Here is an 18692-nt window from a genome sequence, read left to right as displayed (position 1 = left end):
ATAAGTACACACAATTTTCGGACAAAACAGCTTTTAGGAACGATTAAAATGTCTAATGCTTGATTGCATTCTGTGTAGCAATTTACAACATTCGGCTGTAGTATTTTTCTGAAGTGAAAAAAGGAAAACATCAGCATCGTCTCACGCTAGATCCAGAGGACCACACATCAAGATTATGATAACAGTTATGCGGATGTATCCGACTTGGTTAATTCCTAGCATCTCTAGACTTTGATGCAAGAGCTGTAATCCTCTTTTCATTTTTCTCTAGAGTTTTGTTAACTTTTTTGAGGTTCGGTACAAGAACCGGAAAAAAGAAAAGCAATTTTGTTCTTTCAGCTGCAACCTCTCCTTTTGCTTTTGGCATGCAGTTGGAATAATTATATATTACATTAAACCCACACGGCTTGTCATTCCTCCAGATTCTCGTACCTAGGAAAAAGAAAAAAGAAAAAAAACCAAGAGAATTTCTCATGTCTGACTATGTTTTCTTTTTCATTCTTTCGCTGTCCTGTCTGACGAAGCAAGCAAGCAAAGAAATATTATCATCATTATCATTGTTCTGAGAGTATATATTCTCTGCAGTTGCTCGAGGCCCGGTTGTACCTCGAAATGAATACAAATTCAGAGGAACAATTGGCAGAGAGTGCAAAGATGGCCTGTGACGATAGAAATACAATGTCCAGAAATGTAAGGTAAAGCTCTCTTTTCTTGAGTTTCTGGGAAACTTTTAGTGCTTAACTGTTCAATAGATCTTATGACAAATGATGGTTCAATCATCTGTGACTGTGTGCGTGTGTGCGAAACATCTGAATTGCATGTTTGGAGGCATAACTCTGAAAGGCATAAAATACAGAGTAGGACATGAATCCGTTTCTGTGGGACTGCCGACAGAGAAGCAAGACAGCTTGAGTGACCTAAAGCCGAAAGAGGACGGCCCGAGCCAAAACTTGGCCTTGTTGAAGAGTACCAGCCGGAAGGCTGGTAAATACTTGAAATCCAAGGTTCTGTTCAGAGTGTTCTCTGAGGACTATGAAAAGGTGAAGAATAAGATTTTCGATCCGAGAGGTCAAACCATTCAAAGCTGGAACAGAATCTTTTTGACGGCTTGCCTGATCTGTCTATTCGTGGACCCTCTTTTCTTTTACGTGCCATCGGTCGATGACGATTATCTGTGCCTTTATGATGGATCTGGCCTCGAGATCCTCGTGACAGTCATAAGATCGATGGCAGATATCTTTTACATTATTCAAGTCATTGTTCAGTTTAACACGGCTTTCGTTGCACCCTCTTCCCGGGTGTTTGGAAGAGGAGAGCTTGTGATAGATTATAGAAAGATTGCGTTAAGATACTTGCGGAGCCGCTTCTGGATTGATCTCTATGTGGCACTCCCTCTTCCTCAGGTTCCATCCTTTCGTTTAAGTATAACTAAAGCAGTTAATTTCCATGAAGCAATCAATGGAACTAATTGTAATTTGTCCTTTTAGATATTAATCTGGGCAATAATTCCTGCCCTTGCTGGTTCGGCCACGACAAAAATGAAGAACCTGTTCCTATTACTCATCTTCTTTCAGTACATACCAAGAATTTTTCTTATACTTCCACTCCGGTCGCAAATTAGTAATGCCGGTGGTGGATTAGCAAAGAAAGCATGGGAAGGGGTTGCATTCAACCTGATGCTCTACCTGTTGGCCAGTCATGTAAGTGTAGCAAGGCCTTCTTTTTAAATTCAGTTTTCCGAAACAAGGAATTAGACTTTTCCTACGTGTCCAAACAAGTTTTGGCGACGTTTTAAGTTCATTGACAATGAGCAAATTTCACTGCTGTCTTTAGTCCAAGAGCATATCCATATAAACAGGCAATTTCTTTGTAGTTTCAGCTTGTTCATGGAGCAATTCAGATTTAACATGTAGGGACATACACACTCTTTTGATCCACATAGTCCTGCCATTTTTATATTTGTACTCAAGTGTCCATTAATAGGTCTGTGACATGCTTTTTGATCCATTTTCTCCATCTTTTCGGGAGATAAAGTTATGGTCTTGTTCTGCTCTTCTTTTGTTTAATGAAAAGTTATGTAATCAGGGTCCTCATTAGGCTGCTTGAAAGAGCAATTTATTTGTTTCCATTGTACATTGATAGGTTACAGGAGCTTGCTGGTATCTTCTGGCAATTGGGCGACAAGAGTCTTGCTGGAGGATGGCCTGTGATCAAGAAAGTCCATCATGCCAGTACAGTTTCTTTGAGTGTCGCTATGCACAAGACCCTGGTAGGGTCACCTGGTATGGGTCGACCAATGTCACAACTCTGTGTAACGGAACTGATACTAGTAGCCCCATTCAATTTGGCATATATTTTAATGCTCTGACTAGTTCTGTTGCAAGCTGCAAATTCTTCAGCAAGTACTTTTACAGTTTCTGGTGGGGTCTGAACAACTTGAGGTATTCTCAGTTCTACCTATTTACTGTGGCTGTGGGAAAATTTGCCATTTTAGAATGGTTACTGGTCATTGCATTAAGTTTGAACAATGAGTATTAATAATTCACCCATCGATTAAGGCATACAGGAACGTCAACACTGTTGAGAAAATTATCTTGTACATCCAGTAGGAAATTAGCAAGACTTGTTTGTTTTTTGTCTGGCAGCTACTGCCTTTTTGAGATCCTGCATGTCTCTACTTCCTAAAAAATGAATCTTTAGTGTAATGTAGTCGTTTTGTTTTTCAATGACAGAAAGAAGTATGAATGCATGATTTTGCAGAATTGTGAATTCACTAACTAATAATAATGCTGAGTGCTTTTTGTCCATCACTGACAAGGCTCTCTTCTGATCGATGTGAACAGCTGCATGGGGCAGAACCTTGAATTTACATCAAGCACTTATGTTGCAGAATTACTTTTTACACTTGCCGTTGCGATTCTTGGACTCATTTTATTTACCCTGGTCATCGGAAATATGCAAGTAAGCAACCCAAGCATCTTGAGTCCCACTCAGATGGTGTTCTAGTTAGGGGATTCATTCCATGCCTTCCTTAATTCGATAATGTTGCCTTCACTACCTTGTAAATATCGTTCGATAGTGGTAGGTTTTTGCTTGGTTTCTGAAGCGATCATTATTACTAACAGTAAGGTTTCTCAGTTACTTTTAAGCACACAACCCGTCATGATGGTGAAATATTGTTTCCCTTTTTATCGGTAGCAATACCTTCAAACTACGAACAACCAGTTAGAGCAATGGAGGCTCAAGAGGACAGATACAGAGCAATGGATGCACCATAGACATCTACCTCCAGAGCTGAAGGAGTCTATTCGGATGTATGACCAATACAAGTGGGTGGCAACTCGAGGTGTTGACGAAGAATCCCTTCTCAAGGACTTCCCAATGGACTTGCGCAGAAATATCAAGCGCCATCTTTGCTTTGATCTAGTTCGACGCGTAAGCTGTCTAATCACATATGCTTCTTTGAATCAGTTGTTGCAGTATAATTTTCATTGTGGAAGCAGCTAGTGATTTTCTTTCCCAGAGAGAACAGACTCTTCTTCATCTAAATTTGGAATAAACAGGTGCCACTTTTCAATCAAATGGACGAGAGGACGCTAGACGCGATATGTGAGAGGCTGAAGCCTGTTATGTGCACAGGAAATATGTACTTGGTACGCGAAGGTGATCCGGTCCGAGAAATGTTCTTCCTATTCCGAGGGCACCTTGACTCCTGGACAACCGACGGTGGACGCGTGGGATTCTACAACTCAAGTCGTCTAATCCCTGGTGACTTCTGCGGCGAAGAACTGCTAACATGGGCCCTTGATCCACGCCCAAGCATCGTCCTCCCCTCTTCCACCCGCACGGTGAAAGCCGTGAAAGAAGTGGAAGCGTATTCTCTTGCTGCTGAGGACCTAATGTTCGTCGCGTTGCAATTCAGAAGACTACACAGCAAAGAACTGAGGCACAAGTTTAGGTTCTACTCTCACCAGTGGCGTACATGGGCTGCGTGTTTGATTCAATCCGCATGGCGCCGTTATAAAATGTTCAAGGAGGAGGCTAAGCTAAGAGAGAGAGAAAATGGTGTAAACGGTAAGTTGAGACCTTTAAGGTCGTTTTGGGACATGTACGCGACAGAGCTGATAGAGAGCACCAGAAGGGATGAGAAAAAACAAGCAGGGTCAACTTCTGATGCTGTGATCACAATACAGAAACCAGTGGACCTGGATTTTGCTGAGGAATATTAGGACTTGGTGACGGCAATGTCACAAAGCATCGAGGCCTTGCCCTTTTATGTAAATTATACAGCTTCACCATAGATCCAAGTAATGTAATCTACTTCAGTAGCAAAAGGTACGGGTATTGATGTACAATATTATGAACAGATAGTTGCTATAAAGAACATTACCGAACAAGTGATGCGGAAGTTATAACAGTTTCAAAGTGAAAAACAATGACATATGCAGAGGATGAGGATTGAAGACGTATACTTTTGCTTCAATTTGCACAACCCAGTAGTCATTCAGTGAGTTTTAAGCATTTTCAAAATTCAAAACATGGTTATGGAATTGAATGCTTGTTACCCCATCCATTTTCTTTCTATCTTATGACTGAGGTTCAGAAAAGTTTATATAGTCTTTGGCATTCTCTTCAGTTACAGGACTTGCAAGCTTTGGCATCTTCTTGACAACGATAAAATCAAAAGAAAAAAACACAATATCAGAATTTGAAAGTGTTTTTCTTTTCCTGAGTTCCTGAGTGATCTGTGTGTTCTTGCCAAACGAGAAAATAAGTACCCATTTTTATACCTACAAAACGATGATGTGTCAGCTCTCATAGATTCATCAGTGGAAATTTCACTTAATCCCAGCAACCACAAAAAAAAAAAAGAAAAATTCCTAAACGACCACCCTAATTAAAATCCTAAATCTCTCTTACGACCCAACCAGCCAAAGTTCAATGACCACGAGTGAAAATCACCAGGGAAGAATTAGAGTCGTGCACGTATAACTTACTGGGTCAGCTTCTAAGATCTCTGCTCCGTTGTGCGAGGCTGTCAGCTAAAAATAATCCTTTTCTCTTGGGTCGCAGTTTGGACCTTTGGAGTTATTAAATCGTTCCATATTTCGTTGACCCACATGGCATTTATAATTCTTCCATAAAATCTCGGACACTGGATACAGGACAGAAGCAGGAATTTCTTAACACTTTCTTTCTCGGTATCTCACTTTATCACGTCTGGAAAGCCGGCAAATGTCAATATTATTTTCACTCTTGCACATGGAGTCGTCCCTCTCTGTTGTTTCTTTCCCATTCAGACGGCTTGACCTGAGCCTGCATCCCGCAAAGCATCACGTTCAGGCACTGCCCAACTACGGGTTGAATCCTCAAGTCGCAGGAACAATTTGCAAAGAATCTCGATGAGCTTTCGCAAGTCAAGGTCAAGCTATGTGAGGTGAGCTAGCTCTCATTTCTTCAATTTCTGGGTGCAAGTGATATTCTGCAACTGTTCAAGCAACTGGTGGCGATTAATAGTCCAGTACTTTTATGGTTCTCTGCAAAATATAGTGATTCACGTAGGAATATGATGAACATGCATGCAATTCTAAGTTTCTTAGCGAAACCTCTAGTCCAGTCATTAATGTACATTACGTAACTGAGGGCGCTTCAGCTTGAGCGGATCATCTCAATTACATGTTGGATTATCATAACTTTAACCGAAATAAAATGCAGATTAGGAGATGAATCCCTTTCTGACAGCCTCCCAACAGTGAAGCAACGCAGGGCAAGCAGCCTAAATTCGAATGAGGATGCCACACATCGTAACTTAGGCTTGAAGAATACCGAAAAATCTTTGAAATCCAAAGTTTTGCACAATGTGTTCTCTGAGGACTATGACAAGGTGAAGAATAGGATTTTCGACCCAAGAGGTCAAACCATTCGTAGATGGAACAGGGTTTTCTTGACAGCTTGCCTGGTCTGTCTATTTGTGGATCCTCTTTTCTTTTACGTGCCGTCGGTCGATGGTGTCCATCTGTGCTTATATGACGGACAAGGACTCAAGATCCTCCTAACGATTGTCAGATCTGTGGCTGATGCCTTTTACATTGTTCAGATTATTGTTCGGTTTAATACGGCTTTTGTTGCGCCCTCTTCCCGAGTGTTTGGGAGAGGAGAACTTGTGATAGATTCTACAAAGATTGTGTTCAGATACTTGTGTGACCGCTTTTGCATCGACCTCTATGCGGCACTCCCTCTTCCTCAGGTACCATCTATACGTTAAGTGCAGCAGTCAATCAATTATCACTGAGAAATAGCCAGCACTGATTTACAATTTTTCGTTTCAGGTGTTAATTTGGGCAATAATCCCCAACCTCAGCGGTTCGACCACGACAAAAACGAAAAATGTGCTCCTGCTCATCATTATCTTGCAATACCTGCTAAGACTTTTTCTCATACTTCCCCTCCGGTTGGAAATTAGCAATGCCGGTGGTGGATTAGCAAGGAAAGCATGGGCCGGGGCTGCATTTAACTTGATGCTCTACCTCTTGGCGAGCCATGTAAGTGTATAGCGAATTAATTTTTCCATTTTGAGTTCCCAAATGAAAAGGGAAATTATATGCTTATATGGCAATTTTCTTTTCATATTGACAGGTTTCGGGAGCTTGTTGGTACCTCCTCTCTGTTGGGAGACAAGAGTCTTGCTGGAGGATGGCCTGCAATCAAGAAAAGCCATCGTGCCAGTACGACTTCTTCGACTGTCACCATGTCCAGGATCCTTCTAGGGTTTCCTGGTACGGGTCAACCAACGTAACAAGTTTGTGCAACGGAACAAGTACCAATAGTCCCATTCAATTTGGCATATATGCTGTTGCTATGACTAATTCTCTTTCAAGCTGCAAATTCTTCAGCAAGTTCTTGTACTGCTTGTGGTGGGGTATAAACAACCTGAGGTATGCACTGGGTTGTTGACCCCTTTTTCATTGTGTCTGCGCCACATCTATTGATACTACATTCGAGAAATGAGCAGTAAACATTCCCCAGAAGCATTCAGGAATATCAATGCTGATGTGAGAATCATCTTTTCCAAGGAACATTGCTGGACAACTTTTGTCCTGTAGCTAGTGCATGTTTGAGACTAAACTGATGTGTGATAATGTTGCAGTGCTTAATTTACGAACGAAAATTAACATCAGCAACTTGTTTTTCTTCACTGACAAGACTCTCTTCTGATCCACATGAACAGTTCCATAGGGCAGAACCTTGAATTTACGGCAACCACTTACATGGCGGAATTAATTTTTTGCATTGCGGTTGCAATTCTTGGGCTGCTCTTGTTTGCACAGCTCATTGGAAATATGCAAGTGAGCTCTGTTATGTTCATTGTGATCTACTTTGGGTGTTCATTTCATAGCTTGCTTAAATCAATAATGATGTCTCCATCATCATGAGCCACATATAATAGTGACTATTAGTGAGGAATCATCAATAGTCTTTTGATCACACAACCCATCGTCATAGTAAAACATAGTTTCATCACTTTCTATTGGTAGGAGTGCCTTCAAGCAGCAAACAACCGAATCGAGCAGTGGAGGCTCAAGAAGACAGATACAGAGCAATGGATGCAATACAGACATCTGCCTCCACAGCTGAGACAATCTGTTCGGACATATTACCAATCTAAGTGGGTGGCGACTCGATACATTGATGAAGAAGCTCTTCTCAGGGAGTTGCCAGTGGACTTGCACAGAAATGTCAAGCGCCATCTTTGCTTTGATCTAGTTCGACGTGTAAGCTGTGGAATCCTATATGTTCTTTTTTTTCATTTTGGTTGTTTCCATGTGATTTCTTTAATGATGTGAACTAGTAGGATTTTCTTCTGTCGTGGATTGATTCTTCTTCACTTATGTCCAAACTAAACAGGTCCCGCTTTTCAATCAAATGGACGAGAGGATGCTAGATGCAATATGTGAGAGGCTGAAACCTGTCCTGTGCACTGGAAACATGTACTTAGTACGCGAAGGAGATCCGATCCAAGACATGTTCTTCATATTCCGGGGGCACCTCAATTCCTCAACAACCAATGGTGGCCGGACGGGGTTCTTCAACTCATGCCGTCTGGGCCCTGGGGACTTCTGCAGCGAGGAGCTGCTGACGTGGGCCCTGGACCCACGCCCGAGCATTGTCCTGCCTTCGTCCACGCGGACGGTCAAGGCCCTGAAAGAAGTGGAAGCATTCTCTCTAGCTGCCGAGGACTTGAAGTTCGTGGCATCTCAGTTTAGGAGGCTGCACAGCAAAGAGCTGAGGCACAAGTTCAGGTTCTACTCGCACCAGTGGCGTACGTGGGCCGCATGCTTTATCCAATCCACATGGCGCCGTTATAGGAGGTCAAAGGAGGAGGCTGAGCTGAGAGAGGACGGTGATGGTCGGGCAGGCAATCTGAAGCCTTCAAGGTCGTTTTGGGATGTGTACGCGAGGGAGCTGATAAAGAGCACCAAGAGGGATGAGAAGAGACAAGCAGGGTCAAGTTCAGAAGCTGTGAACGTCATACAGAAGCCGGTCGACCTCGATTTTGGGGAGGTATATGAGATTGAGGACTTGATGACAGCGTCATAATGAAAGCTAAAAATTTTTGCATCAAGCTCTCTTTGCACTCCTGTGTATAACCACGGATCCAGACAAAGCTTAACCATGTAATTTGCTTCAGTCATAGTACTTCAACAGTTTCCTAAACAGATTGTTGTTGTATGTTGCTGCAAAGGAACGTTTCAAATATATTGGAACAGTTCAGCTATACCGGTTTTGACTTCGCCATGCAGAAGAGTTCTTTTTTCCTAGTTAAAGGTAATCAACAGCATGTATGCTTTCAAGAGATTGTGAAGACGAATCTCGAGAGGTTATTATTTAATCATTCATTTCTTTTAGTTTGCGGAGAACAGTGACAATGGTGAATAAGCGTCAAGAATCATCACCACGAAAACCATGTAACGTCCTGTATGTCAGCCTCCTCACTAACACAGAATGATGCATCTTGGTCATCCAGTCCTTGCTCTTCCTAACTTGTCATTTTCAACAAGATGTGCAAAATTTGAAATAGACTGGCAAGATTTTGGGGGAGGCTGATGCTTGGTTTTTGGACCAAATCTACGTTCTCTGCTTTGGGGTTTTTCCTTCTTAATGGCGACAAAATCCCCTCATTTCAAGTTGAAATGGAGAAATGTCTGAGAAGCTTCTGAGGTTGTGCGCCTCGGTCAAACATATACAACCTCTTTTTGTTGAACTTTGGGGCTACTATTTTGCTTAATGCTCACCACAGCAAAGTCAATTCTACGTGGTCCCTATAACATGCCATGTATACCGTTGATTCTCCGCAGCCCAAAAGGAAAAGAAAGAAAGAAAGTCATTATCTTAACCATGGACTCATTCAAATTATCTTTTCCTTTCTACTGGTTGCCTCTGTTTGAATTAAAATCTGAAGAGACTGTTAATTACTATCATCAGACATCAGGCTATTTTTTAACCTTGTTTTCTGGTTCTCTTAGTTGCAAAATACCCAAAAAAAAAAAAAAGTTACCCAGGGAATATAAAGTAAGAATTCTGGCAACACCATATGCGAAATTGGAGTACTACTAGGTATATCAATATCCAATAAAACTTCCTACATCATTTATGAATCTATTTTGTCAATAAATTTTAATGTACCTTGCTTTATCTTTATCCTTAAAATTGTCTTAACCTTCAAGGATACTCTTGCAACGTGGAGGGTGGGTTAGGGTTGGCCCTTTTCAAATCGATCAAAACTCTCATGATCTTCGATACGGGTTTCTCGGTCACCAGTCAATCATTCACTTATTCAAAGTTAACTTTCAATTTTTGTGTCCACCCCTAATTGTTAACACAGTCGCATTGTTAAAGGGCGATGATGACTTTTGCAATTTGGTGAACCGCACTAAGGGTGCGTTTGTTTCGCGAAAAATGAATAATTTGACAAACATTCTTCTGAAAATGATCATTCGTATCGCTTACCATAATGAATGAACAAAAAATATTTTTATCATCCACAAAAATATTCAGACATAAATAGTTATCGATAATGAAATATTTTTAGTGACTAATTATTCCAAGTAATATAAGTGATTATTTTTAAGAAAAATATTTTCCAGACCAACCATTTTCAGCGAAACGAATGGACCCTAAATTTAATAATATCGCATGCACGTAGCGACCGGTACGAATTTTAGTTTCCATGAAATAAACAAAACAAAAATATCTTAATAGTTGGGTATGGTTTCTAGAGAGATCCTGTTCCGGAACCTCATCGAAAAGTCTTACTAATTGCGTAGACTAAGACAGAAGAACCAAGACGGAGGCTAAGATGCTCCTGTGGAGGTCGTCCTGTTCTTGTTCGGACATATTCTACGACGACTTGTTCTTTTTTTCTTTCTCCAAATTGTCTATTCCAAGATCCCCGTCTCTAAGGGCACGTCAAATTTGGCAGTCTGCGCACTTCACTGTCAACTGTCCATGCATCTTCGTCTCTGAACTTAAAGTTTTCTTAATCATTATTCGTCTTGAACTGGTCCAAGCTCGCTTGGGCTCTTTACCGCAGACACGCTCGTCATCTTCTAGGCGTCTAGAATCCCCAAAAACTCGTCCCAAGGGAAGGAGATTCGTGACCTGTTCGTCGCTGCAACGCCAAAGAGCTCGACTGTTTGGCTTCTTATATCTAAGAACTGGTGCTTCGCTTCGAGTTCTGTGCTTTATCAGTCGTTTCATCTCGTTGGTCAGGAACATATTTGCGCATACAAGACAGAGAAGTGCGATAATTGTGAATGTGAGTGTGATTTTTTTCCGAACTTGTTTTGTTCTTGTTCTTGTTCCTGGATTTACTTGGTCAATGCAAATGGCTTCGTTACAAAAGCTCAAAGTTTAATCTGGACCGGCGTCTTTAAGAGAGAACACAGGAAACATTATCTCTCTTTTAAGTAGTGCCTGACAAATACACATCTCATGCTTCTATATTATTGGGATTCTAGATTAACAAGTTTTGATCAAATGGACTATTTCGGTCATTAAGGTTACTGATTTGTTTATTCACGAATGACTTTCTTCGCACTGAAAATGCATTTTCTTTACATGATAAGATGATCTCTGCATGCATGCCATGTCCTTTTCATTTTGCCTAGTTCTGGTTTGCTCGAGTTTATGCTCAAACTCTTGTCTAGAGTTGAAGTCCTGTCACAAAAAGAAGGATTTTTCATGTGCTTTGATGTGGCCTAGAATGTTGAAAATCCCAGAAGCTCATGTTTGAGTTGAAGTCTCGCTGTTCCATTTCTTCATTTGATTCTCAGTGAAGAAAGGTCGAATGCTCATTTCGTATTTGTAGCTGATAAACTTTGCTCAGCGAGCACTGATACAAAAAGGCTTATTCGGAATGTCATGGTGTTTTCTTGTACTTGTCTGTTGCAGATCAAGCCCATCAATTGAGTTGAGACCGAGGAAACTGGTTGAATCTGCAGTAAGCTATGGGCTTACGTAACCCAAGATCGATAAGGTCTGTCAGTCCATAGGTGTTGAATATTCTTCTAAAGTTCAATATTTCGTGTTTCCGTGCAATTTTTATCTTATAGGAAACTGTATCTTTGTCATCTCACTAATATGTATTACCTCAATCACTCTTGAATCTCAATCGTTGTCGTCTCATGAACTGGCAGAGTTCAGGATGAAGTTGAATTTTCTGAGCTCCCAACTCTTAGTGAAGATGGATCCATTAGGCTCTCATACAACAATGCTAGGAAGCAAGCATATGAACCAAGTTTCATGGAGAGAGAGGACAAGGCGTCACGGAAAAACCCGACTTCCTTGAGAACGAAAATACTCTGCAGAGTCTTCTCTGAGGATTACGAGAGAGGGAAAAGAAAAATTCTGGATCCTCGTGGAAAGACTATGCAGCGGTGGAACAGAGTTTTCTTGGTGGCGTGCTTAATTTCACTGTTCGTCGATCCTCTGTTCTTTTACTTGCAAGTAGTGTGGGAGGAACAGTGCATAAACATTGGGGTGCCCCTTGAAGTCATCCTCACTGCCGTCCGATCACTGGTCGACATCTTTTACGTGATTCAGATTTACATTCGGTTCCGTACGGCTTATGTGGCGCCTTCTTCCCGTGTTTTTGGGAGAGGTGAACTCGTAATTGATCCTTCAAAGATTGCGCGAAGGTACTTCAGGAGAGGTTTTTGGATTGACTTCATCGCCGCGCTCCCACTTCCTCAGGTATGTCGCGCTATCCTCTTTTGCCCAAGTTTGCACTCGTGACTGATTCTGTTCACTAAATGACATGATTTTTCCTCTGTATACAGGTGTTGATATGGGTGATCATCCCCAATCTTGGGGGTTCGACAATCGCCAACACGAAAAATGTTCTTCGCTTCATTATTATTTTCCAGTACCTCCCAAGACTCTTTCTTATCGTTCCACTGTCGTCACAAATTGTGAAGGCCACCGGTGTTGTCACAGAACAAGCTTGGGCTGGAGCTGCTTATAATCTGATTCTTTACATGCTCGCAAGCCATGTGAGTCCTTAACAAACCAATTCTCGGGATGAGACATTATCTTTTACTTAATTTGTTCAGCTTCTTAATAGGTTTTGGGAGCCTGCTGGTACCTCCTGTCCATCGAACGGCAAGAAGCATGTTGGAAATCCGTGTGCAACAAAGAGAAGTCATCTTGCGATTATCAATTCTTTGATTGTCACAAAGTCGATGATCCTGCCAGGAATGCCTGGTTTCAGTCAAGCAACGTCACAGAGTTATGCAGACCAAGTAGCGGGTATTATGAGTTCGGGATATACGGTGATGTGCAGACGCACGCTCTGAGTGCTTCACCATTTCTGAACAAGTACTTTTACTGCCTCTGGTGGGGCTTGAAGAACCTGAGGTGAGAGGAATCCGCCTAGTATTTTCTTTTGCTCATTACAAGTTGGGCTTTAGAAGTTAAATGCTTAATCACTAGACCTTGTTAAACCATTTCTAAGACATACGAACAATGACTTTTGTGGACAGAACCAGAAAAAGCCATTGTTATCTATCTTAAGATCTTGAATTCTGGGTAGAGTAAAAAAGACTCTCCTTCAGATTAGCAGCCATTAAGAACTGAAAAATATTGTCGACAATTGTTAACCACTTTTATGGATCAAATTAAGCAGGTCCTGCTCTGTCTATTAAGCCTTTTATCTCTGGAATGTGCAGTTCCTTGGGGCAAAACTTGTCGACGAGCACATACGTTGGAGAAATCATATTCGCCATCATCATCGCCACTCTTGGCTTGGTGCTCTTCGCACAGCTCATCGGCAATATGCAAGTATGTATTGCATTTCACTATTGCTGTGTTTTTTACGTGAATACTACATGAGTGGTGATTGATTGTGAGTGGTGATTATCTGGCAGAGATACCTCCAATCGTCAACAGTCCGGTTAGAGGAATGGAGGGTAAAGAGGAATGACACCGAAAGATGGATGCACCACAGGCAGCTGCCGCCAGAGCTGAGGCAGTCTGTTAGGAAATACGATCAGTACAAGTGGGTCGCCACTAGGGGAGTTGACGAAGAAGCTATTCTGAGATGCCTCCCTATGGATCTGCGGAGAGACATCAAGCGACACCTCTGCCTCGATCTAGTCCGACGTGTAAGTTCCCCTTTTATCTTTGTTGCTGACATTTGTGATACTAGTGATCTTTTAGTCTAGCGATGCCATGTTTATAAACAATCCAGTTTTTCCACTGATTGGACCAATCAAGTAAGATTAACTTGAGAGTTTTGCTCATGATTTGGTAATTGGCATCAATCTTGGAATTGCTATACTTGTGGCAAGACCTGCTATAAAAAATTGTCTTGAATTTGTTCGAGAACCGCATCACTTGCTGAGTGAAGGAAAACCGCAGTACCGAACTCAGTCAAATTTGAGCTGCAACTTACCTATGTTATCCTCAAGTTGTTCACAAAGCAAGCGACCACATTATCAACCTCAAGACATCCTGCAGGAAGATATCAGATGAGCAAAGATTAAGGATCCTGTAGTATATAATTCGAACAAGCGAGGTTTTCATTACAATTGATGGTTGTTTGGTCATACTTATTTTTCTTTTTTGGCATATGCAGGTACATCTGTTTGATCAGACGGATGATAGGACACTAGATGCGATCTGTGAAAGGCTCAAACCCGCCTTGTGCACTGAAGGAACGTTCTTAGTGCGTGAAGGCGACCCGGTCAATGAGATGCTCTTCATCATCCGAGGCCACCTCGACTCTTACACCACCAATGGAGGCCGCACCGGGTTCTTCAACTCGAGCCGCATCGGTCCGGGAGATTTCTGCGGTGAAGAACTGCTCACGTGGGCCCTGGATCCAAACCCCAGTATTATCCTACCATCGTCGACCCGCTCGGTCAAAGCCCTCTCTGAAGTGGAGGCCTTCGCGCTAAGGGCAGATGACTTGAAATTCGTGGCGTCACAGTTCCGGAGACTTCACAGCAAGCAACTTAGGCACAAGTTTAGGTTCTACTCGCACCATTGGCGAACATGGGCTGCATGCTTCATACAAGCGGCGTGGAGGAGATTTAAGCGACGCAAAGAAATCGCCGAGCTCAGGGCTAGAGAAAGTTCCATTGTTTTTTCTGAAGTCCGGACTCTATCTTCTAAGTCCGGATGGGGCGCGCATGACACAGAAATTGGATCTAGCTCTATAAGGAGCTTTCATAAGCACTCGGGATCGGGTTCTAGCATCGTCATTGCATTGCAGAAGCCGGCGGAGCCGGACTTTTCGGTAGATGTGGATTGAATTGTTAACTGAACTTGATTCGGCTCGATTCGGAATTCGCATGACATAGTATGTATAGATTCTTTTTTTTGCCTATTCTTTGTTTCTTTGGTTCAATGAGATCAGAATTTGATGTTTAATTTTTTATCCAGTCAGGTTCTTGAAATCCTGAGTGTAGATTGAGGACATTGGCTTTGTAACAGTTTTGAATAGTCAGCATCATACAGTAAATTATACAGATCAGTTGCAGACAGTTGATTAGAGAAATTAGTCATTTCGAGCCGCTGATTCAGTTATGACAGACAGCCTTGTAGCTTCCCTTACCATTTTGTTCGATTGAAAAGATTCAATGTCAAATGCATTGGCTCATCGGCCAAAGAAAGATGAACTTGATATAGGATTTTGTCTCCTATTTTGTGTAACTCAACGTTCTCGTGCAATGAAAATCCTCTTGAATAAGATCATATCCTCATCGACGTACCTTCGGTTAGAACTTAATTTCGTTTTGAAATTGTTAGCCTAACCAAAATCTAAGCCCTTAATCAAATATTGTTACATGTAAATAAAGGCCATGACAAACTCTGTTTACAAGCATTGCAAAGATAGCTGTGACTCCCAGATCCAGAAGGAGACCAATGGATGTATGAAGTTAAAGAACAAATAAAGAGATAAATCGAAATTACTCATTAATTGAAATACTAAAGAGGGCCTGAAAAGTTCAAACGGGCTCTAAAACAATGCCAAAAGATGTAACCCGCATCGTAAGTTGTCTAGTCGGAGATGGGTATATATGGAAGGCCAGGATAAGTCGCATAAGCAATTAACCGTGGCCCGACCTTATTGATGCATAACGCAACCATTTGCGGTAAAAGTTTAGTACAAGTGGTTGTGTAGCACTAACTAGAAAGACTCCCCTTCCCATCCTAGGGTTGTCGATTCGTATATACCCGTCAAATTCAGGTCGTGTCGATTTGTATTATTATACAACGTTACAGTATTTGTTAAACATACTAAAAGCTCAATTAATATTAGATAGTTAATCAACATGAAATCTCATAAAAGAGTGGATTCATATAAAAAAGCAACGGCTCTCGGCCATTAGGTGCTCAGTGTCATTAGTATTGGCCATATATATATATTGTATTTTATGTAATTCCTTCGAAAACCTTTTATCTAGCCTGCCCCCTAAGCCCAGATTTTGCAAAGACTTTTGACCTTGCCCTGGTCCAAGATTTTGCATCAGCCATGACGCAAGACAGACTTTTTTAATTCAATTCATGGCAAATCTCTTTCCCTCATTTGTGGATCCTTCTTCTTTAACGCCATTGGTTTCGAGCATTGCTTCACCCGAAGTAATAGAGTTTGCATGCTTCAAGATCTTATCAGCTTTCATATTGAGGGTGAGAGGTAAGATGACAAATTGGACTCAGTTCTAGAGGTATTATAAACCTTTAGCAAAGATAGTCGCTTGTGACATACCGGTAGGATTGTGGTAATGAGCTCTTACACTTACTAATGAACTAAATTATTATGATTCAAATTGAATATTTCGTAACGATTATAAGGCTCTTATAACGATGCCAGAATGGTAATCTCGTTGACCGCCCCTCTTCATCTTTAGATATTTTTATTTTCAGAAAAGGCTTTTAGTAGAGACAGACTTCTGATACTCAACAGGGTCCACCCATCCTCCTCCTAATCATGTTTCCAAATGATGAATGAATTCCCCCACTAGGCAAGCAGCTTTGTTTGGTAGGAGGAGCTCAGTCATTAAATGAGGTCCCACTTTGACTATCAGCCTGGTTTTGCTCCTTTTGAAAATCGCAGTCAGGTACCAAAGAAAGTTCAAAAATTTATATATTCGCCTTGCCATGAAAGCAGCAACTGACTTGACTCTAACTGAATTATAAAGTGATTAGGGCTCGTAATTTCCACAATCCAAAACCCAAAAACCATCATTCAATGGAAGTATCAGTTGTCTTGTCTTCTGGCAATTTCTTGCTCTCTTCCCTCCTCAGTTCAAATCAGTAAAGTGGCTTTCCCTTCTTTGTTCCCCCCATTGAATGACACCCGGATTGACTATTATTAAATAATAATCCTCATGGATTAAATCATCCAGGTTCTTGCAATCATGCACTTGACAACCCACTCTAACATGATTAGCCTAATGAAATTGTCTTCCTGGCAAGATAATTTGGTCACGGCTCTCAAATTTGACCACTCATTTGCCCATCCTGATCAGTTCCTCGTTGCTAGGAAAGGACTGGTCAAGTGTTTTAGCCCATTATGATGACCAGGAAAGTTTTAGCGGGAGAAGACTCAGATCTTGATCATAGCCATGTTAGCTCAAGCAAACTTTGACTTGATGCAATCATTTGTTCAGGATGGTCAAAAGGCTCGAACAAGTTACATTTTCTTGCATGCATGAATCAAGGCATGTTAGCACCTTTTGCAATTCGTGGGGATAATTAAGTGGGATGGGTTCGGCTTGGGCACCTCATGCTATTTTAATGTCCTCTCGATTTACATCAGTCCACTAGCCGTTAGATCATGTGATATTCCTCTTTAGATCTAGTACATACTGCACCTCGGTCAGAGCCCTCATCACTCCATCATGCATTCTAATCTAATCCGTTCCACTTCCAGCTATACCATAAGCACCTCCATCCCCTATAAGCATGTTACCATCATCCATCGATTAATAGGGTAGTAAACTAACTCCTACGATGAGTCATGTGACAAGAACATCCAGAATCCAATACTCACTCATTGCCCGACAAACCCGTGGTGATGGCTAATATACATTCTGTTTTAAAAATAAATGGCTTCGAATCAAAAGAGCAATCAAGTCGGACTTTGAGGCGTGATATCACTTTCCTTAAGGATTTATTTGCCCCACAATGTTGCTAATGGTCACCGGCAAAAATCCTCCAGGATACAACAAAATCTCAAAATGAGAATACTAGATAGCAATTCTAGTATTTCTCCAGGGTCTTTCTAGGAAATAATTGAAAATGATGGCTGTAGTTTTCGAAAGAAGACTTGAAAAATTGATTGATTTTTTCCTTCTTGCCAAAAACTAACATATATAGAAAACGGTCTTAAAGAACATAGGCAACTCTTCACGAAAGGTTGCAAAGCTAACAAAGATATTCCTTCGGAAGAAGTTGCAAACTGAACAAATGCAACCTTTCGGGAAAGATTGAAAACTGAACAAGTATAATCTCCAAAAGTTGTCTTGAACAGACACATGTAAAATTCGGAATAAAATAAAATAAAAATATATATAAATAAAATTCCGAATTTTCATAATTTCGAAAATTATTTAATAAACAAAAAACAACCTTTCAACTAATAAAGATTAATGAGATAACCTTACGAAATAAAATAAAAAAAATAAATAAAGGGATTAGTGCTAATTAAACCACGCAATTATTCGCACACCCGCACGCGGGTATTGTGTGGACTAGCACACACCCCATTGTCTTCACTCTAAGGAGCAAGAAGATATTCACAATTATAAAGTGGCCTACTTTCTCAAAATTTTCCTATGTGGGACAAAAGAAAGAGCATTATTTTGTTTGTTTTACAAACAAACATCCAACACACTCAGCATAACTGGAACTATAACTTGGTGCAAAAGTCACACTACTCTTCAGAGACTCCGTCTTAACACCTCTTCCCTTATTCTTCAAAGAGTCTGTTATGTAGTATCCTACCTCACAACAATGGTAACGTATATAGTTTTTGAACTTCCGACGACTCTTCACATATTACCTCCCGTCTACCCCACTCAAGCAATGAAAGTTCCATCAAATTCGTCTAGGTGTGCCTTAGAGAACATACTCTCCGTCCCTCATTCATCTCTCTAGACTTCCTCTATGGTCGACCTTAGTCCGTC

The 18692-nt window shown here is 41.2% G+C and overlaps 3 protein-coding genes across 3 annotated transcripts; all 3 read left to right on the top strand.

The window, feature by feature from the left end:
* The first annotated feature begins 435 nt into the window (after positions 1-435).
* LOC115677661 (protein CNGC15b-like) lies at positions 436-4469 on the top strand. Its single transcript, XM_056312930.1, has 7 exons — positions 436-695; positions 857-1403; positions 1488-1700; positions 2143-2441; positions 2844-2961; positions 3199-3435; positions 3564-4469. Exons 1-7 carry the CDS (start codon positions 613-615, stop codon positions 4227-4229), a joined length of 2163 nt encoding a protein of 720 aa, XP_056168905.1. The 5' UTR covers positions 436-612; the 3' UTR covers positions 4230-4469.
* A 308-nt stretch (positions 4470-4777) lies between these two features.
* Positions 4778-8852, top strand: LOC115673920 (protein CNGC15b-like). The gene is made up of 7 exons (XM_030596190.2): positions 4778-5437; positions 5716-6247; positions 6330-6542; positions 6637-6935; positions 7229-7346; positions 7536-7772; positions 7906-8852. The coding sequence occupies exons 1-7, from the start codon at positions 5403-5405 to the stop codon at positions 8596-8598; spliced, it is 2127 nt and encodes a 708-aa protein (XP_030452050.1). The 5' UTR covers positions 4778-5402; the 3' UTR covers positions 8599-8852.
* Positions 8853-10486: 1634 nt separating this feature from the next.
* On the top strand, positions 10487-15058 carry LOC115673649 (protein CNGC15b-like). The gene is made up of 8 exons (XM_030595877.2): positions 10487-10816; positions 11452-11536; positions 11697-12252; positions 12339-12551; positions 12623-12915; positions 13227-13338; positions 13425-13661; positions 14135-15058. Exons 2-8 carry the CDS (start codon positions 11508-11510, stop codon positions 14810-14812), a joined length of 2118 nt encoding a protein of 705 aa, XP_030451737.1. The 5' UTR covers positions 10487-10816; positions 11452-11507; the 3' UTR covers positions 14813-15058.
* The last annotated feature ends 3634 nt before the right edge of the window (positions 15059-18692 follow it).

This window comes from Syzygium oleosum, unplaced genomic scaffold, assembly GCF_021117445.2.
Source record: "Syzygium oleosum isolate NSW1041296 unplaced genomic scaffold, Sole_v2.1 Sole_v2.07, whole genome shotgun sequence".
Lineage (NCBI taxonomy): Eukaryota > Viridiplantae > Streptophyta > Magnoliopsida > Myrtales > Myrtaceae > Syzygium > Syzygium oleosum.
The sequence above is the reverse complement of the archived record's forward strand: the minus strand, read 5'-3'. Positions and strand labels throughout refer to the sequence as shown.